The 24,863-nt window shown below is 42.2% G+C and overlaps 1 protein-coding gene and 1 long non-coding RNA gene across 2 annotated transcripts in view; one reads left to right on the plus strand and one right to left on the minus strand.

The window, feature by feature from the left end:
- Positions 1-10,097, minus strand: part of LOC137652700 (calcium-activated chloride channel regulator 1-like) — a 42,056-nt gene extending 31,959 nt beyond the window's left edge. The window contains 1 exon segment of the mRNA XM_068386102.1: positions 9,954-10,097. Within this exon segment, the coding sequence (XP_068242203.1) occupies positions 9,954-10,097 (144 nt within the window).
- Positions 10,098-10,675: 578 nt separating this feature from the next.
- LOC137653466 (uncharacterized) overlaps positions 10,676-24,863 on the plus strand; it is a 45,999-nt gene continuing 31,811 nt past the window's right edge. The window contains exons 1-2 of the long non-coding RNA XR_011046490.1: positions 10,676-10,776; positions 11,036-11,251. This is a non-coding gene — a long non-coding RNA (uncharacterized lncRNA). The remainder of the gene's footprint in view (positions 10,777-11,035; positions 11,252-24,863) is intronic.

Raw genomic sequence — 24,863 nt, forward strand, 5'->3', positions numbered from 1 at the left:
AAAATCCGTTTTTTGGGCTCAAGCCATGTCGTCCTGATGGAAGTATACCAGAGCATTACTGTATCTGTGGATTCTCAAAACGTGCCGTACTCCCCGAAGGTATTTCCCGGCCAAGTAGACCTAGAGACCTAAGATGTTACCGTCATACATCTTTTCAACTAACCATAGACCATGTTAGTGCTTCCGGCCCCCTACAGGGAAGAATCCTACTAGACTCTGGAAAAGTCTCGAAGAGTACATATACCTATGTATGAATAACAGACAAGCCAATATAGTGGTCTCACCTTATATCATGTAAAGCATAGTTTGTAAAGAACCACAGAGTCAATATGAAATATCGACCAGTTCTCTGTTTAATACTGGATTGGACAAAGGTTTATATCCGAGTAGGCGGAAAACTTGCATATCCGCCACCGTCCCCTCAGGGCATGGAGTCCTCCCGCCAAGGGAAAGCATAAACCAATGCAAAGAATGCTTGCATAAAGGAGCAATCTATTAGAATTATCCCAGATAAATATACATAGAACGTAATGCAAAATTATATCAAATTGACACAGGTGAAGGAGACGCAAGGTTCACAAGAACTAGTTTATTGACAAACAATAAATAAAACAGGTTAAACAACCATTATATATATATAAGAGGAGGATAACCCACAAATAAGCATGATAGTGAACAGAAACTTGTTTATCTGAAAGAAAAACATTAGCGCCACTTTTAACATACCGAGGTATCAAAATTATAAAAGTCTGTATTACTAATCAGTAACATTAGCGTTGGAAACGCTCGGCACACATGTCTGCACTTATGCTAGGTTCACCTTTGAGAGTGGAACAGTCAATGTGGGCAACCCAGTGCCCTCACACTTAGTTTGTAGAACAGTTCGTAACTACACACTCACCCCGGAATTAATCGTCCCAATTAAATCCACTGTTCCTCGCAGAGTTAAACAGCAGGGTTAACGACACAACCAACTGCTACCACAGACCTCTTTGGTTGCTCCACTTGCTTCGCATAGTGACGAAAGAACACTCTGGAAGACTTCCAGCCAGTGTATGAACGAAGATGTTCAAAATCCATACAATTAAAGATATTTAAGGATGAGGCAACTTTCCTCGGATCGTGACCTGCGGGTGTACTGTCTGGATCCGCTCTGCGAATAAAATAGGTGATCTTCGCCCTAAGTTGTTTTAGTGATAAATTTGTGCCTGATGTTTCTCCTCTGAATAGTTGACCACCCCTGAAGTCTGAAGTTCTACGAAGATAGACCTTTAGGCATTCCACTGGACATAGAGATGCATCTTCTTTCAGAGGGCAGATTCTCCAGGGACCCCACCTGTTGGTGGGTAACTCGTTCTTGGCGAGAAACGTAGGATCCGGAAACAGGTTCAGTTCTCCCCCATCCAAGAACTGAACACGACCCTCCTCTCTCGAGAGGGCTACAATTTCACTAACCCTGGCCCCCGACGCGAGTGCAAATAGGAAAATTAACTTTTTGGGTCAAATCCTTTAAAGCACACTCCTCATTGTTCAACAGCAAAGCGAAATGAAGAACTTTATCTAAAGACCATGAAATGGGCTTTGGAGGTGCTGATGGTCTGAGCCTAGCACAGGCTTTCGGAATTTTATTAAAAATATCGTTAGCGAGGTCGACCTGGAAGGCATATAAAATGGGTCTTGTCAAAGCAGATTTACACGTTGATATTGTGTTGGCTGCTAACCCTTGACCATGAAGGTGGATGAAGAAAGATAAGCAGAAGTCTGTCGAGATCTTTTGCGGATTCTTCGCCTTGACAAAGGCCACCCATTTCCTCCAAGATGACTCATATTGCCTTCTAGTAGATTTGCACTTATATTCCTCTAGGAAGTCTATACTGTCTTTCGAAATCCCGAAACGTTTTCTCACCGCTAGGGAGAGAAAATCATGAGCTGCAGGTTCCGGGTTTTCTGTGATGAAGCGCAGACAGTCGACTTCTGAACTCGCTGGGTCAGAACTGGATCTGGTAATGGTAGACACTTCAGCCGTAGTTCCAATGCCAGAGTGAACCACACGCTGTTCGGCCACTTGTGAGCCACTATTGCCGCTACTCCCTTGAAAGATCTCAGTTTGTTGAGGACCCTCGACAGAAGGTTGTGAGGAGGGAATAGGTAAATCCTGGACCATCTGTTCCAATCGAGGGACATCGCGTCCACTGCTTCCGCCAAGGGATCCTCGTACGGGGACACGTAAAGGGGTAACTTCTTGTTGTCTTTCGTCGCAAAGAGGTCTATCTGTAGTTCTGGGACTTGACTCAAGATGAAGGAGAATGATCCTGCGTCTAGGGACCATTCTGACTCTATCGGTGTGAACCTGGATAGAGCGTCCGCTGTCACATTGCGGACTCCTTGAAGGTGAACTGCCGACAGGTACCACTTCTTCTTTTCCGCCAGTCGAAAGATGGCCAACATCACCTGGTTGAGTGGTGGTGACCTCGATCCTTGTCGATTCAAGCATCTCGCAATCACCTCGCTGTCCAGCACCAACCTTATGTGGATCGAGCGACGAGGGGAGACTTTCCTCAAGGTAAGGAGTACTGCCATAGCTTCCAGAAAGTTTATGTGAAATGTCTTGAATAGATTGGACCAAGTCCCTTGGGCCTTCTTCCGATGAGAATGACCTCCCCACCCCTCCTTCAAGGCGTCTGTGTGAATAGTCAACGAGGGGGGAGGTGGCTGAAGAAGTACCGACTTCTTTAGTTGCCTGACTTGGGACCAAGGCCTGAGAAGCGTACGTAGACGAAGCGGAACTGGTCTTATCAGATCTCTTCGCGCGTTTGATGCATAACTTCTCCAAACTCCGGTTGCATCCTTTAGCTGTGCTCTTGGCACCGGGTCTGTTACTGAGGCAAACTGGAGAGGACCCAGCACTCTCTCCTGTTCGCGTCTTGATATCCTTTCGGAATCCAGAAGTCTCTTGACAGAACCAGCTATCTCCTTCCTCTTCTTCGCCGGGATGGAGAGTTGGTGTGACACTAGGTCCCAGTGGATTCCCAACCACTGGAACTTTTGAGATGGAGAAAGTCGAGACTTTTTTCTGTTGATCTTGAAGCCTAGATACTCTAGGAACTGGATCACCTGTAGGGAAGCTTGCAAACATTCTGTCTTGGATGCTGCCCACACTAGCCAGTCGTCCAGGTAGGCTACCACCTGGATTCCCTTTAGGCGTAATTGTTTGAGAGCTACGTTCGCAAGCTTTGTGAAGATCCTTGGGGCTATGTTTAGCCCGAATGGCATGGCTCTGAAGGCGTAGAGTCTTCGATGTAGCTTGAACCCTAGGTAGGGGGAGAGTTGAAGATTGATTGGAACGTGCCAATAGGCGTCTGACAAATCTATGGAGACGGTAAATGCCCTCTTGGGCAGTAAGGTCCTTATGTGTTGCAGTGTTAGCATCTTGAACTTGCAGTTCACAATGAACTTGAGTGGCGACAAGTCCAGAATGACTGAGTTTTTCTGAGTCCTTCTTGGGAACACAAAACAGCCTCCCTTGGAATTTGATGGACTTTACCCTTCGGATTACCCTTTTCTCCAACAGTTCTTGAATGTACTCCTCCAGAACGGGGGTGGAGTGTTGGAAAAATCGAGGGCTCGGGGGTGGAGTGCTGTACCAGCTCCAACCCAGTCCATTTTTGAGTAGGCTGTGGGCCCAGGGATCGAAGGTCCACCTATCCCGAAAATTCTGAAGTCTACCTCCTACCGGTATCATCCCACTTGACTGCTGTTGCCCTGAGGCCTTGCCTCCTTGACCGCGACCACCCCTGAATCCCCTCCCCCTTGAGGGGCGTCTAGACGAACCTCTGGCTGCTCCTCTAGGCTTCGCCCGAAAGGTAGTTGACTGCCCTTCGAACGCTGGGTTAAATGCCGGAGACTGCGTCGACACGGCTTGGGGTACCCACTGGTACGTGGTCGGGATTTGTGCCACCATCTGGGGCACTGTAGGCATAGGAAATTGCTGTTGCTGCTGCTGTCTGAATGGCTTGGCTGGCCGAGAGGGTAGCTTAGTCTTCTTAGTCTTCCTCTTTGGTTGGGGACCCTCATCCGGGGAAGACTTTCTCTTGAGGGATAGGCCCCACTTCTGGAGAAGGTTTCTATTCTCCGTGGCGGCTTTATCAACAACCTCCTTGACCGCTTCACTAGGGAAGAGGTCTTTGCCCCAAATGTTGGAGGAGATGAGCTTCCTTGGCTCGTGCCTCACCGCAGCCGAGGCGAACACGAACTCCCTACAAGCCCTCCTAGCTTTGACGAAGCTATAAAGGTCCTTCGTCACTGTGACTAGGTGTGTCTTAGCCACTACCATGAACATCTCATGGACCTTGGGGTCACTTGCCATTGTCTCCAGAGTTGTTTGATGAGACATTGAGGCAGCAAGTCTTTCTTTTGTCTCAAGCTCCCTTCGCAACAGAAAGTCAGACAGCTTGGGGAGGTTCTCACCGAACTGACGTCCGGCAATATCAGCCTCCAACTTCCCGACTGAGAAGGTAAGATGGACGTCCTTCCAGTCCTTGTGGTCCATGGGTAGGGCCAAAGACAGGTTTACACTCCTCCAAGGAGGGGCATGGCTTACCTGCCTCGACTGCTTTCAGCACAGCCGTAAACCCTTTCTGCATAAAGGGGAAGGCTCTAGAAGGAGAGGACACAAAGTAAGGTGCTTCTTACTCAAAGCAGGTACCTTCGAGTTTGAGAAGCCCCTCTCTTTCATCGAGCTTGACAATAAAGCTTGAGCCTTAGCGTGGTCCAAAACTATGACCTCCTTCGGCTCCGTTTCTTCCTTTGAGGCTGGTTCCTTCCTTAGACGGACATAACAGTCCGGATACGACTCCTTGCTGGGCCAGAATTCCACCTCCTCAAGGGGGACTGAGCCCAACTTCTCCGAAATGACGATTTTTCCCGTCGTCATAGGCATGTGCTCAGCATACTTCCAAGGGTTAACATCTGAGCACAAGGGAAGGTCTTTCACGCTGAGCTTCTTCTGGGGCCCACGTGATGCTGCAAGTCTCCGCATCTCCAGCTCCATTGCAGCCGCCTTCTCATTATTCTCCCTCTGCATCTGTTGGATCATTCCAACGATGGAGGAGAGGGTCTTTCCCAGCTCCTCTGGGAGAGAGGACGATGTTGAGGGAATAGGTTCAGGGGCCTGAACCGGAATAGCCGACACCTCGTTGACCTCTTCCTCTTCATTGTCTGGAGCCTGCTCTTCATCCTGGTCTTCTGCCAGAAGGTCATCTTCCAGACGCTCAGACACCTCCGACATCCTATCGTCCAATTGGATGTCCTGCAGGGCCTCCGCAACTTCAGAATCCACAGGGATCTGAACCACTGGTATCTCCACTTGAGGCTGGGGAATCACTGCATCAGCTGACGCCCTAGGGAAAAGGTAAGCCCTCATCTTCTCACTTGGAAGATAGGGCCCAGAAGTGTTCTTCTGAAAGCCCTGTACCCAGGTACGAAGCTTCTCCCTTGCTGCGTCCCTTGACTCCGCCGTCTTAGGGGAATCAAAAGCCTCAGTAATCAGGTTTGTTCACATGGTACATACCTGCGGGTCCCAATACCGGAGATCACCTTTGGAGACTGCGCATGCTGCGTGCCTCCTACACAAATCATGTCCGCAGAAGTTCTTGCTGCGGACGTTGCAGAAAACGCTTCCACACTTCGTATAGTCCTCCTGTAAAGAGAAGAAAATTCCATGAGTATCAAGTGAAATACGTATCACTGGATATACATAGCTTAGCACAACTAAACTAGAAAGGAAAGACACACTTGTATTTCCCGCACAGTCAATTGCTGCAACCTTCCAGATAATAAAATCGTATGGTTAATCTATTCTAGAGCAACCAATGAATAATTTCCAGAGGAAACAGGTGTAGCTCACACCCACAAAATGATTTTACAATGCTGGATAGTAGACAAGAAAGAACTCACTTTCTTTATCTGTAAGGTTACACCAAAGGGTTGTGCGAGACAACACAAAAGTGTTAGAAAAACTTAGTGTTGTAACAAATACTATACTATAGTTTTCTCCCTACAGTATACACTATACTGAAAAATACTGGCTACAGTATAGAAGGTAATGTGCCGGCCGGCACACACCTTAACTAGTTCTAAAGTATACTACTTAAGAACTATAAGGTGGAAGAACGCTGGTTCAAATGCATGTGCCGGCCGGCAAAGGTATACAACCAATGCCGGCCGGCAGCAAAAGAACCAGAGAACTCAGACTGCCCAGCTGCCGGCCACTCAGGTCGGCAGCCGGGCTAGGGTACAACATTAGAAGAAAAACAGAATGGATGCCGGGATAAGAGACTGTACAACCTCATAACCCGGCAACCCGAAAGAGTGCACATAAGGAAGGGGAGAATATAACTTAGGCTTCCTGACCAATGCCATCTGGCTCTACAGACAAACATGGATGAGAGACCAAGGGAGGTCCGGGCAGCACTCAAAGCAGAAGACCCTTGCCGCGGCAAGGGACTGAGTCAACCCCACATCCTAACCTATGCTAGGTACAGATGTAGAATGACGGACAGGAATGCAATGGCTAGGCCATTACAAAGGAAAGAGAGGGAAAGGGAGAAGAGGGTCCTGCCAACCTTGCTCTAGTAATGAATCACCCGCAGCCAAGAAAACTCATCTTAGCCTAGAGGAGATCCAAGGAGGGAGGCCAGCAATACTTGCCAACTCCCTCGGAACCAAAGCAAGGAAGGCGTTGTTATTCACAGAAAAGAGGATCTTATCCTCCACACACAGAACAACAACACAGGACTAGTCTGCTAGATCACAAGAAGAAGGAATCATCTCGTACAGAAACCTTCGTAAGTGAACTAAGGAGGCTAAGCCTCCTATGTCTGTTGTCAGTCTAGCGAGGGAATCTCAACCACAAGCTAGACATAAACAGACTAAGACAGAACTCTGATGTCCTGCCCCCTCCCTGAAGCCAGACTTACTGGAAACAGGAAGGAACAGAAACACCCTAATATAGTCGTATCTAAAGTCAATTCAGATAAACCATTAGGGTTACGCCCAAGGCTTAAACAGAGGGAAAGGGATTGCACACCTTCTCCGAAGAGAAGAGAGCAACCGGGGAGTGTGTGAAAGTATACTAAGGCCCCATAGACAACTAGCCTAGGCGCAAAGAGAATCGATTACCTAAATCACCGAAACTCACTCGTATACTATCTTGGAAGAAATCAACATAATCTTAAATGTATAAAACTGCCTAAAGCTTCAATAAAATTTTAAAACACTCGGAAATCTGAATATCATGCAGGAAAGTACTAGGGCCAAACGACTAGGCTACAAGGTCTAGCGTAGGCCAGATTCGGCAAATCCTTCGCCAAAACAAAAATACTAAAAGCATCATATAAAGAAATCCTATGTAATGCTAAACAGCTAAAATTATTAAAGCAAAACAGCCGGGAACGTCGCTCTGGCTAACTAAATAACTCATACCTAGCGAGCGACAGCGTCCAGGACGCCTCCGGTAGGCAACAGCTCTTGGAACAACGATATCACTATCAAATCACTTTTAAAGTTACCAAGAGCTTACATTTATACATAAAAGAAATAATACTCAACTTATCAGAAGCAGAAGAAGTTGGAGAAAGCATTATAAGTTGAAATAATCCAAGAATTGTGAGAAACACAGGGAAAAAACACCGAGTTGTTGAGCTACGCAAAAAGGAATGCAGATGGCGCCGTGAGCGGCGCAATGCACGCTTACAAAATAGGAGAGGAGAGATACCTTGCGAGCAGCTCTCCTTTCTTTCTCGTTTTCGTTTTCTTGCCAATTGACCCCTTCGAAGTGTTAACTTGCCAATTGACCCCTTCGAAGTGTTAACTCTGTTCGGGGTGCAGATTGCTATGTGGCGTGTCAAGAATACGTCCTCTGATATTTCGCGATATCCCTGGTTCTTTTATTAGGGATATTCGCTCCAGGAGTTAGAATTCTGGGTACCTTAAGGTAAATTCTCTGGGAATATCGCCGTAGTTATAATATACCCAAGGAAGCTACCCTTTAGGAACTTCCATCAGGACGACATGGCTTGAGCCCAAAAACCTTTGATAACTTCTTAATAAATTACTACACATAATTACACATGACAATATGCACTTTGAATTAGGTAATAGACATGTAAAAAAGAATAATTATCAGGAAATAATAAATAAGAAACGGGTTTTTAGCGTCGCTTTACCTTAGAAAGTCCAGCGCAGGTGTTGGTCTTGCTACGCAGAGAAGAGGCGGACGAGCGGGAGGAGGGAGAGAGGTTGACTACGATAAACGTACACTACCGTAACTTATTCTAACTTACACTAAGTCAACTTATTTATTTTTTTTATTTTTATATTTTATATTTTTTTTTTAAATTTTCTTTTTTTCTTTTTGATGATTAATTTTAATCACTTTCACTCTACACTTAAAATTGATTGAATTTTTTTCTCCAATCTTTGCCGTTTTCTTTGTTTCACTTTCTTTCGCTTCATTCTTTGCCGTTTTCTTTGAACCGATTCCTTCCTCTTCATCACGAGTTCGCTTGGTAGTTTTTTTAAAGAAGCTATCGATAGAAAGTTGCTTGGTACAGCTTTTCAGAATCTTTTGAAAATAAGTTAGGGAAACATCATCCAACTGCGCACCTACACGACAAACCTGCAATTTCTTTGGATGGTATTTGTCGATGAAATCGACCACGTCTTGATATTTTCTTAACGCCTCTTTTATTTGCGCCGAACCTAACACATGTTCTACCTCCTCGATCCCTTCCTTGTCATCACTCATGTGCTCAGACATAGCATGGAGTTCCTTGAGCTCCTCTGTAGTAAGTTCGTCGTGATGTTCTTTTGCAAGTTCACTCATGCTTTTCAATAATTCCTTGCTTTACTTCTAAAAAAAGCATTTCCTTATTCCTTTTCTCACCGCTACCACTACCATTTGCGAAACTAAGCCTTTTACGACTCATGATTTACGTAAAATACTGTAAAAGGATGAACGTAAATAACCACGATTAAAACACAGTTAATAGCAGAACGCACAGGGCACAACCACACGAAGCAGACGAGAACAGAGGAATGTCCCAAGCCACACTAATTGAGGGTCCCTCCGAGGTAGAAATGCTGCCGTTATCGGCGGAAATAAAAAATACTTCTGGCGCTATGAGTACCATCTACGTTCACGGGTATTGTTTACTTCGGGTGTCGAAAAAAAAATTCGGGTGTAGAATAGGAACGTGTTCGAGTTGTACTTTGCTTGTCGAAAAATTTGGATACAACCGGTACGACGAAAATTGCTTATTTCGTGTGTGTGAATAAAATTCGGGTGTAGAGTTGAAAAATTGCTCGAATTTTACTTCGGATGTTGGAAAATTCGGATGTAGATACGTTCGTGTGTAGAGGTTCCACTGTAATTATACCTTGCTAAAAGTCTTATGGCTACTCTTCCAGCTTTGCCGAAAGTATATTCCTTATTAATACCCGCTATCCCCCTGCTAACTAGCGGGGAAATAATTATACCTTGCTAAAAGTCTTATGGCCACTCTTCCAGCTGTGCCGAAAGTATATTCCTTATTAATACTCGCTATCCCCCTGCTAACTAACGGGAATAATTATACCTTGCTAAAAGTCTTTTGGCTACTCTTCCAGGTTTGCCGAAAGTATATTCCTTATTAATACCCGCTATCCCCCTGCTAACTAACGGGAATAATTATACCTTGCTAAAAGTCTTTTGGCGACTCTTCCAGGTTTGCCGAAAGTATATTCCTTATTAATACCCTCTATCCCCCTGCTAACTAACTGGGAAATAATATCTTGCTAAAAGTCTTATGGCTACTCTTCCAGCTTTGCCGAAAGTATATTCCTTCTTAATACCCGCTATCCCCTTGCTGACTAGTGTTGGAATAGTTATACCTCGCTAAAAGTCTTATGCCTACTCTTCTAGCTTTGCCGAAGGTATATTCTTTAGTAATACCAGCTATCCCCCTGCTAACTGGCGGTGGAATATTATACCATGCTAAAAGTCTTATGGCTGCTCTTCCAGCTTTGGCGAAGGTATATTCCTTATTAATACCAGCCATCCCTCTGCTAACTAGCGGTGGAATAGTTATACAGTACCTTGCTAAAAGTCTTATGGGTACTCTTCCAGCTTTGCCGAAAGTATATTCCTTATTAATACCTGCTATCCCCCTGCTAACTAGCGGTGGAATAGTTATACCTCGCTAAAAGTCTCATGGCTACTCTTCAAGCTTTGCCGAAAGTATATTCCTTGTTAATGCCAGCGATCCCCCGAGCTAAATTCTACGCTAGCACCAACTACCCAAGACTTCATCCCTTTAGGATCACGAGGTGTCAGGGATTCCTCTAAACAGCTTGTGCGTAGCACAGAGGAACATCCCAGGACAGTCTCCAGGCAGTGGGTTTTAGGGCTTTCTACTTACCATGGGGTGGGTTTCCTATGTAAAGATTGTAAAGTTTGTATCTAGTGTTGGAATAAATGATAAATTTTGAATGATTTTTATTTTTTGTAACTATTCAAACCTGAAGCTGTATACAGGTTCTCCTCATAGAATAACCTATAGTTCAACATTAATTCAAAGATACGCTGTTTTTTTACAGCTCTATTTACTTAACGATCATCTTTTGAAGTTGTATAAATTGCAGCGGCAGCACAGTCGTGTGTGTATATGTACGCATGTTGAATTGGATACGTTGGGTGAAGGCAAGTTGAGAAGTTGATCCCGACTGCGGTAATAAACGGTAAACTTCACATTGGAATCAGAATTCTTGTCTTGTGTATACCCTGGTTTTGGAAGAGGCAAATAAAAATCCTTCTTTACATTGTTACTTGAAGATTGTCCACTTCTTGGTCAGAGATAACTAAGTAGAGAAAAGAAATTTTTATTCTATAATTAGTAAAGTAGTATTTTTCATGCAAATACCCAATTTGTGAGCTACTCTTTAGGTTAAGTTAAACTTTATGAAAAAATATTTTAATGACTAATTTGTGTAATTACAGGTACAACAGAAAGAATTTTCACTGAGTTCCTGAGAAACAGAAAGTATTACTCTCCATATGCCAGGCCTGAAATGCTGTAAAAATTGTAGTGAAGAATGGTGGCGAATTTCTCTTATCACTCTTGCCTGTCTGGAACTAACTTTTCACAATTGACCATCAACATGGCAGTAAATGCTAGCACTGTGGGCATTTTCCTAACAACCGTTTAGAACCCTGGTGAGTGAAAGGAGAGTTTTTTTTTATTTCATATTGAAATTGGGGAAAATGGAAATTTTATGATAACCGTATGTACAGGTAATGAATGGATATAACTGATTTCATTGGGCTGGAATTTTTCCATAAGGAAACTATCATCGCATTGACCTGATCTCATGTATATAGATATTATCAACCACCTGATTATCTTGTCAGATCTACAGTAGCTAAATTTTGTACATACTGAAATTTTAAGAGGAAGTTTAGCACTTTATATTAGATCCCCCACCTAGATCTTTTAATTGACTGTGTTCCTTTAAATGCACAAAATTGCCTCATGTGAACACCATTCTTTCTTGATGCGTCTCTGGAGAGCAATAATTCCGGTTAATACCCGCTATCCCCGTGCTAACTAGCGGTGGAATAGTTATACCTCGCTAAAAGTCTTATGGCTACTCATCAGCTTTGTCGAAAGTATGTTCCTTATTAATACCAGCTATCCCCCTACTAACTAGCAGTGGAATAGTTAACCTCGCTAAAAGTCTTATGGCTATTCTTCCAGCTTTGCCGAAAGTATGTTCCTTATTGATACCCGCTATCCCCCTGCTAACTAGCAGGGGAATAATTATACATTGCTAAAAGTCTTTTGGCTACTCTTCCAGCTTTGCTGGAAGTATATTCCTTATTAATACCCGCTATCCCCCTGCTAACTAGCAGGGGAATAATTATACCTTGGTGAAAGTCTTATGGCTACTCTTCCAGCCTTGCCGAAAGTATATTCCTTATTAATACCCGCTATCCCCCTGCTAACTAGCTGGGGAATAATTATACATTGCTGAAAGTCTTTTGGCTACTCTTCCAGCTTTGCTGAAAGTATATTCCTTATTAATACCAGCTATCCCCCTGCTAACTAGCGGGGAAATAATTATACCTTGCTAAAAGTCTTATGGCTACTCTTCCAGCTTTGACGTAAGTATGTTCCTTATTAATACCCACTATCCCCCTGCTAACTAGCGGGAGAATAATTATACCATGGTGAAAGTCTTATGGCTACTCTTCCAGCCTTGCCGAAAGTATATTCCTTATTAATACCCGCTATCCCCCTGCTAACTAGCAGGGGAATAATTATACATTGCTAAAAGTCTTTTGGCTACTCTTCCAGCTTTGCTGAAAGTATATTCCTTATTAATACCAGCTATCCCCCTGCTAACTAGCGGGGAAATAATTATACCTTGCTAAAAGTCTTATGGCTACTCTTCCAGCTTTGACGTAAGTATGTTCCTTATTAATACCCGCTATCCCCCTGCTAACTAGTGGGGAAATAATTATACCTTGCTAAAAGTCTTATGGCTACTCTTCCAGCTTTGACGTAAGTATGTTCCTTATTAATACCCGCTATATCCCCCTGCTAACTAGCGGGGGAATAATTATACCTTGGTGAAAGTCTTATGGCTACTCTTCCAGCCTTGCCGAAAGTATATTCCTTATTAATACCCGCTATCCCGCTGCTAACTAGCAGGGATATAATTATACATTGCTAAAAGTCTTTTGGCTACTCTTCCAGCTTTGCTGAAAGTATATTCCTTATTAATACCAGCTATCCCCCTGCTAACTAGCGGGGAAATAATTATACCTTGCTAAAAGTCTTATGGCTACTCTTCCAGCTTTGACGTATGTATGTTCCTTATTAATACCCGCTATCCCCCTGCTAACTAGCGGGGGAATAATTATACCATGATGAAAGTCTTATGGCTACTCTTCCAGCCTTGCCGAAAGTATATTCCTTATTAATACCCGCTATCCCCCTGCTAACTAGCAGGGGAATAATTATACATTGCTAAAAGTCTTATGGTTACTCTTCCAGCTATGCTGAAAGTATATTTCTTATTAATACACGCCATCCCCCTGCTAACTAGAAGGGATATAATTATACATTGCTAAAAGTCTTATGGTCACTCTTCCAGCTATGCTGAAAGTATATTCCTTATTAATACCAGCTATCCCCCTGCTAACTAGTGGGGAAATGATTATACCTTGCTAAAAGTCTTATGGCTACTCTTCCAGCTTTGACGTAAGTATGTTCCTTATTAATACCCGCTATATCCCCCTGCTAACTAGCGGGGGAATAATTATACCTTGGTGAAAGTCTTATGGCTACTCTTCCAGCCTTGCCGAAAGTATATTCCTTATTAATACCCGCTATCCCGCTGCTAACTAGCAGGGATATAATTATACATTGCTAAAAGTCTTTTGGCTACTCTTCCAGCTTTGCTGAAAGTATATTCCTTATTAATACCAGCTATCCCCCTGCTAACTAGCGGGGAAATAATTATACCTTGCTAAAAGTCTTATGGCTACTCTTCCAGCTTTGACGTAAGTATGTTCCTTATTAATACCCGCTATATCCCCCTGCTAACTAGCGGGGGAATAATTATACCTTGGTGAAAGTCTTATGGCTACTCTTCCAGCCTTGCCGAAAGTATATTCCTTAATAATACCCGCTATCCCCCTGCTAACTAGCAGGGGAATAATTATACCTTGCTAAAAGTCTTTTGGCTACTCTTCCAGCTTTGCTGAAAGTCTATCTATATCTATATACCAAGGCACTTCCCCCAATTTTGGGGGGTAGCCGACACCAACAATGAAACAAAACAAAAAGGGGACCTCTACTCTCTATGTTCCTTCAGCCTAATCAGGGACCCAACCGAGTTCAGCTGGTACTGCTAGGGTGCCACAGCCCAACCTCCCACATTTCCACCACAGATGAAGCTTCATAATGCTGACTCCCCTACTGCTGCTACCTCCGCGGTCATCTAAGGCCCCGGAGGAAGCAGCAGGGCCTACTGGAACTGCGTCACAATCGCTCGCCATTCATTCCTATTTCTAGCACGCTCTCTTGCCTCTCTCACATCTATCCTCCTATCACCCAGAGCTTTCTTCACACCATCCATCCACCCAAACCTTGGCCTTCCTCTTGTACTTCTCCCATCAACTCTTGCATTCATCACCTTCTTTAGCAGACAACCATTTTCCATTCTCTCAACATGGCCAAACCACCTCAACACATTCATATCCACTCTAGCCGCTAACTCATTTCTTACACCCGTTCTCTCCCTCACCACTTCGTTCCTAACCCTATCTACTCGAGATACACCAGCCATACTCCTCAGACACTTCATCTCAAACACATTCAATTTCTGTCTCTCCATCACTTTCATTCCCCACGACTCCGATCCATACATCACAGTTGGTACACTCACTTTCTCATATAGAACTCTCTTTACATTCATGCCCAACCCTCTATTTTTTACTACTCCCTTAACTGCCCCCAACACTTTGCAACCTTCATTCACTCTCTGACGTACATCTGCTTCCACTCCACCATTTGCTGCAACAATAGACCCCAAGTACTTAAACTGATCCACCTCCTCAAGTAACTCTCCATTCAACATGACATTCAACCTTGCACCACCTTCCCTTCTCGTACATCTCATAACCTTACTCTTACCCACATTAACTCTCAACTTCCTTCTCTCACACACCCTTCCAAATTCTGTCACTAGTCGGTCAAGCTTCTCTTCTGTGTCTGCTACCAGTACAGTATCATCCGCAAACAACAACTGATTTACCTCCCATTCATGGTCATTCTCGCCTACCAGTTTTAATCCTCGTCCAAGCACTCGAGCATTCACCTCTCTCACCACTCCATCAACATAAAAGTTAAACAACAACGGCGACATCACACATCCCTGTCTCAGCCCCACTCTCACCGGAAACCAATCACTCACTTCATTTCCTATTCTAACACATGCTTTACTACCTTTGTATAAACTTTTCACTGCTTGCAACAACCTTCCACCAACTCCATATAACCTCATCACATCCCACATTGCTTCCCTATCAACTCTATCATATGCTTTCTCCAGATCCATAAACCCAACATACACCTCCTTACCTTTTGCTAAATATTTCTCGCATATCTGCCTAACTGTAAAAATCTGATTCATACAACCCCTACCTCTTCTAAAACCACCCTGTACTTCCAAGATTGCATTCTCTGTTTTATCCTTAATCCTATTAATCAGTACTCTACCATACACTTTTCCAACTACACTCAACAAACTAATACCTCTTGAATTACAACACTCATGCACATCTCCCTTACCCTTATATAGTGGTACAATACATGCACAAACCCAATCTACTGGTACCATTGACAACACAAAACACATATTAAACAATCTCACCAACCATTCAAGTACAGTCACACCCCCTTCCTTCAACATCTCAGCTTTCACACCGTCCATACCAGATGCTTTTCCTACTCTCGTTTCATCTAGTGCTCTCCTCACTTCCTCTATTGTTATCTCTCTCTCATTCTCACCTCCCATCACTGGCACCTCAACACCTGGAACAGCAATTATATCTGCCTCCCTATTATCCTCAACATTCAGCAAACTTTCAAAATATTCCGCCCACCTTTTCCTTGCCTCCTCTCCTTTTAACAACCTTCCATTTCCATCTTTCACTGTCTCTTCAATTCTTGCGCCAGCCTTCCTTACTCTCTTCACTTCTTTCCAAAACTTCTTATTCTCTTCATATGACTGACCCAATCCCTGACCCCACCTCAGGTCAGCTGCCCTCTTTGCCTCACGTACCTTGCGCTTTACTTCCACCTTTTTCTCTCTATATTTTTCATACTTCTCTATACTATTACTCTGCAGCCATTCTTCAAAAGCCCTCTTTTTCTCTTCCACTTTCACCTTCACTCCTTCATTCCACCATTCACTGCCCTTCCTCATGCTGCCTCCAACAACCATCTTGCCACATACATCACTTGCAATCCCAACAAAATTTTCTTTTACTAACTTCCATTCCTCCTCTAATTTACCAGTTTCTCTTACTCTCACCTCATCATATGCCATTTTCAACCTTTCCTGATATTTACTTTTTACCCCCGGTTTTATTAGCTCTTCAATCCTCACTACCTCCCTTTTACATCCACCTACTCTATTCCCCCACTCTTTTGCTACAACTAATTTTCCTTCCACCAAAAAATGATCAGACATACCGTTAGCCATACCCCTAAACACGTGCACGTCTTTCAATCTTCCAAACATTCTTTTAGTTACCAACACATAATCCATTAATGCCCTTTCTACTACTCTTCCATTTGCCACTCTTACCCACGTATACTTATTCTTATCTTTCTTTTTAAAGAAGCTAGCACCTATTACCATCTCTTGTTCAACACACATGTCTACCAGTCTCTTACCACTCTCATTTTCACCTGGTACGCCATACTTACCAATGACACCTTCTACCTCTCCAGCGCCCACTCTAGCATTTAAGTCACCCATAACAACTACATAATTCCTTCTACCCAGTCCTTCTACACACCTAGTTAAATCATTCCAGAAGTCATTCCGATCTTCTTCACTTTTCTCACTACCTGGCCCATACGCACTGACAAACGCCCAACATTCCCTACCCAACCTAACCCTTACCCACATTAACCTAGATGATATCTCCTTCCATTCCACTACTTTACCTGTCATCCATTCACTCAGCAATAACGCCACACCCTCTCTCGCTCTTCCCCTTTCAATCCCAGACACTCTACCAGACATTTCACCAAACATCACTTCACCCTTTCCTTTCATCTTTGTCTCACACAAGGCCAATACATCCATCCTTCTACTTCTAAACATACTTCCAATCTCACATCTTTTACTCTCTATCGTACTACATCCACGCACATTTAAACACCCCAAAACTAGAGTGCGGGGAGCAGTCACTCTCCCCCCAGCTCCATCTCCTTGTCGATGTCTCGCAGGAATTTTTTACAGGAGAGGGGGTTCCCAGCCCCCTCGTCCCGTCCCTTTTAGTCGCCTCTTACGACACGCAGGGATAACGTTGGCGCTATTCTAATTTTTATATGCCCCCGCGGCCACAGGGGGCTGAAAGTATATTCCTTATTAATACCAGCTATCCCCCTGCTAACTAGCGGGGAAATAATTATACCTTGCTAAAAGTCTTATGACTACTCTTCCAGCTTTGACGTAAGTATGTTCCTTATTAATACCCGCTATATCCCTGTTAACTAGCGGGGAATAATTATACCATGGTGAAAGTCTTATGGCTACTCTTCCAGCCTTGCCGAAAGTATATTCCTTATTAATACCCGCTATTCCCCTGCTAACTAGCAGGGGAATAATTATACATTGCTAAAAGTCTTTTGGCTACTCTTCCAGCTTTTCTGAACGTATATTCCTTATTAATACCAGCTATCACCCTGCTAACTAGCGGGGGAATAATTATACCTTGCTGAAAGTCTTATGGCTACTCTTCCAGCTTTGACGTAAGTATATTCCTAATTAATACCCGCTATCCCCCTGCTAACTAGCAGGGGAATAATTATACCTTCGCCAAAGCTGGAAGAGTTCCAGCTTTGGCGAAGGTATATTCCTTATTAATACCAGCTATCCCTTTGCTAAGTAGCGGTGGAATAGTTATACCTCGCTAAAAGTCTTATGGGTACTCTTTCAGCTTTGCCGAAAGTATATTCCTTGTTAATGCCAGCAATCTCCCGAGCTAAATTCTACGCTAGCACCAACTACCCAAGACTTCATCCTTTTAGGATCACGAGGTGTCAGGGATTCCTCTAAACAGGTCGTGCGTAGCACAGAGGAACATCCCGGGACAGTCTCCAGGCAGTTGGTTTTAGGGCTTTCTACCTACCATGGGGTGGGTTTCCTATGTAAAGATTGTAAGGTTTGTATCTAGTGTAGGATTAAATGACAAATTTTGAATGATTTTTATTTTTTGTAACTATACAAACCTGATGCTGCATACAGGTTCTCCTCATAGAATAACCTATAATTCAACGTTAATTCAAAGATTCGCTGTTTTTTCTGGAAACAGAACAAATGCCCGGTACTGCAATAAACTGTCAAAACAAACTATGGTACTTAACATTGGTAAAGGTGAAGTAGTAACGTCAGTCATGTTGAATTAACGACAAACACTTTGAAAAACACTGGGCAAAAAAATTATCAACTTTGCGGGCAAGTCCAAAACAGAAGGATGTCCTAGAGAGTACGCGTGGTAGGTGTCGGTGGGGTAGTCCAACTGTGTTCTGTGGGGCCTGTCACGTCCCTCCCCATTGATGAAGGGATTATCTAAATGGAAGACAGCCTGTGAATAGTGGTTTTTCGCACGCCTTTGTTAAATACACGACACCTACAAGGTGTTCGCGCGAGGGTTGTAACCTCTGCATTCCATGCTTTTATCTTTCTCTAGTATATTTGGAAGATTAATATTAGAAAAGTTACAAAGAAGGACTTTTCACCGGGCGTCACAGGCCTCTTCCCAGAAATAGATTTTTCCTTCGTCATAATCCCTTTTTACAGCTCTGACATTTTCTTAACGTTCATCTTTTGAAGTTATAAAAATTGCAGTGGCAGCACAGTCTTGTGTGTGTATATGCACGCATGTTGAATTGGATACATTGGGTGAACGCAGGTTGAGAAGTTGATCCCGACTGCGGTAATAAACGGTACACTTCACATTGGAATCAGAATTCTTGTCTTTTGGAAGAGGCAAATAAAAATCCTTCTTTACATAATTACTTGATGATTGTTCACTTCTTGTTCAGAGATAACCAAGTAGAGAAAAGAAAAGTTTTATTCTATAATAGTAAAGTAGAATTTTTCACGCAAATACCTAATTTGAAAGCTATTCTTTAGGTTAAGTTAAACTTTTATGAAAAAAATGTTTTTATGACTAATTTGTGGAATTACAGGTACAACAGAAAGAATTTTCACTGATTTCCTTAGAAACAAAAGGATTACTCTCCATATGACAGGCTTGAAATGCTGTATAAATTGTAGTGAAGATTGGTGGCAAATTTCTCTATCACACTGCCTGTCTGGAACTAACTTTTCATAATTGACCTTCAACATGTCGGTGAATGCTAGAACTGTGGGCATTTTCCTAACAACCGTTTACAACCCTGGTGAGTGAAAGAATTTTTTTTCCATTTATTGAAATTGGGGAAAATGGAAATTTTATGAAAACCGTATGTACAGGTAATGAATGGATATAACTGATTTCATTGGGCTGGTATTTTTCCATAAAGAAACTATCATTGCATTGACCGGATCTCATGTATATCCATCCATCCATATACCAAGGCACCTCCCCCAATTTTGGGGGGTAGCCGACATCAACAAGAAACAAAACAAAAAAGGGGACATCTTCTCTCTACGTTCCTCCAGCCTAACCAGGGACTCAGATATTATCAACCACCTGAATATCTTGTCAGATCTACAGTAGCTAAAAGTTGTACATATTCAAATTATAAGAGAGGAAGTTTAGCACTTTATATTGGATCCCCCACCTAGATCTTCTAATTGACTTTGTTCCTTTAAATGCACAAAATTGCCACATGTGAACCCCCTTCTTTCTTAATGCGTCTCTGGAGAGCAATAATTCCGGTTAATACCCGCTTTCCCCGTGCTAACTAGTGGCGGAATAGTTATACCTCGCTAAAAGTCTTATGGCTACTCTTCAGCTTTGCCGAAAGCATGTTCCTTATTAATACCAGCTATCCCCCTGCTAACTAGCAGGGAAATAATTATACCTCGCTAAAAGTCTTATGGCTACTCTTCCAGCTTTGCCGAAAGTATATTCCTTATTGATACCCGCTATCCCCCTGCTAACTAGCGGGGAAATAATTATACCTTGCTAAAAGTCTTATGGCTACTCTTCCAGGTTTGCCGAAAGTATATTCCTTATTGATACCTGCTATCCCCCTGCTAACTAGCGGGAAAAAGATTATACCTTGCTAAAAGTCTTATGGCTACTCTTCCAGGTTTGCCGAAAGTATATTCCTTATTGATACCTGCTATCCCCCTGCTAACTAGCGGGAAAAAGATTATACCTTGCTAAAAGTCTTATGGCTACTCTTCCAGGTTTGCCGAAAGTATATTCCTTATTGATACCTGCTATCCCCCTGCTAACTAGCGGGGAAAAGATTATACCTTGCTAAAAGTCTTTTGGCTACTCTTCCAGCTTTGACGAAAGTATATTCCTTATTAATACCCGGTATTCCTCTTGGTAACTAACAGGGGAATAATTATACCTTGCTAAAAGTCTTTTGGCTACTCTTCCAGCTTTGCCGAAAGTATATTCCTTATTAGTACCCGCTATCCCCCTGCTAACTAGCAGGGGAATAATTATACCTTGCTAAAAGTCTTATGGGTACTCTTCCAGGTTTGGCAAAGGTATATTCCTTATTAATACCAGCTATCCCTCTGCTAACTAGCGGTGGAATAGTTATTCCTCGCTAAAAATCTTATGGGTACTCTTCCAGCTTTGCCGAAAGTATATTCCTTATTAATACCCGCTAACTCCCTGCTAACTAGCGGTTGAATATTATACCTCGCTCAAAGTCTTATGGCTACTCTTCCAGTTTTGCTGATAGTATATTCCTTATTAATACCCGCTATCCCCCTGCTAACTAGCGAGGAAATAATTATACATTGCTAAAAGTCTTATGGCTACTCTTCCAGCTTTGGCGAAGGTATATTCTTTATTAATACCAGTTATCCCTCTACTAACTAGCGGTAGAATAGTTATACCTCGCTAAAAGTCTCATGGCTACTCTTCAAGCTTGTTGAAAGTATATTCCTTGTTATTGCCAGCTATCCCCCCCCCCCCCCCCCCCCGAGTTAAATTGTACGGTTGCACCAACTACCCAAGACTTCATCCTTTTAGGATCACGAGGTGTCAGGGATTCCTCTAAACAGCTCGTGCGTAGCACAGAGGAACATCCCGGGACAGTCTCCAGGCAGTTGGTTTTAGGGCTTTCTACTTACCATGGGGTGGGTGTCCTATGTAAAGATTGTAAGGTTTGTATCTAGTTTCGGAATATATGACAAATTTTTAATGATTTTTATTTTTTGTAACTATACAAACCTGAAGCTGTATACAGGTTTTCCTCATAGAATAACCTATAGTTCAACGTTAGTTCAAAAATACGCTGTTTTTTTACAGCTCTGATATTTACTAAACGATCATCTTTTGAAGTTGTAAAAAGTGCATAGGCAGCAAAGTCGTTTGTGTATATGTACGTATGTTGAATTGGATGCGTTGGGTGAAGGCAAGTTGAGAAGTTGATCCCGACTGCGCCTTCAACATGGCAGTGAATGCTAGCACTGTGGGCATTTTCTTAACAACCGTTTAGAACTCTGGTGTGTGAAAGAGTTTTTTGCTATCATTGAAATTTGGGGAAACGGAAATTTTATGAAAACCGTATGTACAGGTAATGAATGGATATAACTGATTTCATTGGGTTGGAATTTTTCCATAAAGAAACTATCATTGCATTGACCTGATCTCATGTATATACTGTAGATATTATCAACCACTTGAATATCTTGTCAGATCTACAGTAGCTAAAAGTTGTACATATTCAAATTATAAGAGAGGAAGTTTAGCACTTCATATTGGATCCCCCACCTAGATCTTTTAATTGACTATGTTCCTTTAAATGCACAAAATTGCCACATGTGAACCCCCTTCTTTCATGATGCATCTCTGGAGAGAAATAATTCCGGTTAATACCCGCTATCCCCGTGCTAACTAGCAGCGGAATAGTTATACCTCGCTAAAAGTCTTATGGATACTCATCAGCTTTGCCGAAAATATGTTCCTTATTAATACCAGCTATCTTCCTGCTAACTAGCTGTGAAATAATTTTACTTTTTTGAAAGTCTTATGGCTACTCAGCTTTGCCAAAAGAATGTTCCTTATTAATACCAGCTATCCTCCTGCTAACTAGCAGGGAAATAATTATACCTTGCTAAAAGTTTTATGGCTACTCTCCAGCTTTGTCGAAAGAATATTCCTTATTAATACCCACTATCCCCCTGCTAACTAGCTGTGGAATAATTTTACTTTCCTGAAAGTCTTATGGCTACTCATCAGCTTTGCCGAAAGTATGTTCCTTATTAATACCAGCTATCCTCCTGCTAACTAGCAGGGGAATAATTATACTTTACTAAAAGTCTTTTGGCTACTCTTCAAGCTTTGCTGAAAGTATATTCCTTATTAATACCCGCTATCCCCCTGCTAACTAGCGGGGAAATAATTATACCTAGCTAAAAGTCTTATGGTTACTCTTCCAGCTACGCTGAAAGTATATTCCTTATTAATACCCGCTATCCCCCTGCTAACTAGTGGTGGAATAATTATACCTCGCTGAAAGTCTTATGGCTACTCTTCCAGCTTTGCCGAAAGTATATTCCTTATTAATACCAGCTATCCCCCTGCTAACTTGCGTGGGAATAATTATACCTTGCTAAAAGTCTTATGGCTACTCTTCCAGCTTTGCTGAATGTATATTATTTATTAATACCCGCTATCCCCCTGCTAACTAGCGGGGAAATAATCATACCTCGCTAAAATTCTTATGACTACTCTCCCATCTTTGCCGAAAGTATATTCCTTATTAATACCTGCTATCTCCCTGCTAATTAGCGGGGGAATAATTATACCTTGCTTAAAGTCTATTGTTTTCTCTTCCAGCTTTGCTGAATGCATATTCCTTATTAATACCCGCTATCCCCCTGCTAACTAGCGGGGGAATAATTATACCTTGCTAAAAGTCTTATGGCTACTCTTCCAGCTTTGCGGAATGTATATCTCTTATTAATACCCGCTATCCACCTGCTAACTAGCGGAGAAATAATTATACCTCGCTAAAAGTCTTATGGCTACTCTTCCATCTTTGCCGAAAGTATATTCCTTATTAATACCCGCTATCCCCCTGCTAACTAGCAGGGGAATAATTATACCTTGCTAAAAGTCTTTTGGCTACTCTTCCAGCTTTGACGAAAGTATATTCCTTATTAATACCCGCTATCTCCCTGCTAACTAGCAGGGGAATAATTACACCTCGCTAAAAGTCTTATGGGTACTCTTCCAGCTTTGCCGAAAGTATATTCATTATTAATACCCGCTATCCCCCTGCTAACTAGCGGGGGAATAATTATACCTTGCTAAAAGTCTTATGGCTACTCTTCCAGCTTTGCGGAATGTATATCTCTTATTAATACCCGCTATCCACCTGCTAACTAGCGGAGAAATAATTATACCTCGCTAAAAGTCTTATGGCTACTCTTCCATCTTTGCCGAAAGTATATTCCTTATTAATACCCGCTATCCCCCTGCTAACTAGCAGGGGAATAATTATACCTTGCTAAAAGTCTTTTGGCTACTCTTCCAGCTTTGACGAAAGTATATTCCTTATTAATACCCGCTATCTCCCTGCTAACTAGCAGGGGAATAATTATACCTCGCTAAAAGTCTTATGGGTACTCTTCCAGATTTGCCGAAAGTATATTCCTTATTAATTCCCGCTATCCCCCTGCTAACTAGCGGGGAAATAATTATACCTTGCTAAAAGTCTTATGGCTACTCTTCCAGCTATGCTGAAAGTATATTCCATATTAATACCTGTATCCCCCTGCTAACTAGTGGTGGAATAGTTATACCTCGCTAAAAGTCTTATGGCTACTCTTCCAGCTTTGACGAAAGTATATTCCTTATTAATACCCGCTATCCCCTTGCTAACTAGCAGGGGAATAATTATACAGTAGGGTCCCGAATTATGCGAGAATTTGGTCGATGAATGACCTCGTATAAATGGAAAATCGCATATTTTGAAACACACCTAACAGAAATAATTCCATTGGGGCCATGGCAACCAGCAACTTGCCTATTCAAATGTGTTTACTACCCATTTCCAATACTTTCTATGTACTATACTGCATCTTTTTTTATAATGTCAAATTGTTTTCGTAAATAAATCAAACATTTAATATGCTTTAAAGTTATAATAACTTGAAAAAAGGTTAAAATCAAAACCAGGATGGGTGTAAACACCATACATTTCCCGTTATAACACGACCCAAAATACAGACAAATTTTAATGTTTGTCATATCTACTGTATAAGACAACTGGTGAATAGCAAAACCATCACTCTATAGACTAGCTTTTGTTGTATCATTGAAAATCCAGAATTATTAAAATAAAGGCGATTTTATATCATCCGTTTCCTAAACACGCCAAAAAGCACAATAAAAACGACAACCAATGTTTTGTTTATGTTTATCTCTGATCATAACGAAGAAACAGACGCATTTACACATCTGTGTATAGGTTAGTATTTGCATCGACAGCAATCTTACCAAGTATTGATTATATGTTGATTTTGCTATTACCAATGTTCTACTTAATTTTTCTTAGAACTTCAAAATAAATGAAATAAATGCCATTCATATAATGTTATGTTTTTCTTTATGATGCCGCCTGAAACGGAAACCTTCCATTCGTTTACTGTACGCTCCATCTTCGATCATAATAAACAAACGTAGGCATTAAACACGCATGATCAAAGAGATAAATAGTGATATTAAAGGGATTTTGACGAAGGAAAAATCTATTTCTGGGGAGAGACCTGTGACGCCCGGTGAAAAAAGTCCTCCTTTCTACTTTTTCTGCCGTCACAGGTCGACCCAGAAAAAGCTTTTAGTAAATATGTTATTACAATTATTATTTACCATA

Source organism: Palaemon carinicauda, chromosome 14 (assembly GCF_036898095.1).
Source record: "Palaemon carinicauda isolate YSFRI2023 chromosome 14, ASM3689809v2, whole genome shotgun sequence".
Classification (NCBI taxonomy): Eukaryota; Metazoa; Arthropoda; class Malacostraca; order Decapoda; family Palaemonidae; genus Palaemon; species Palaemon carinicauda.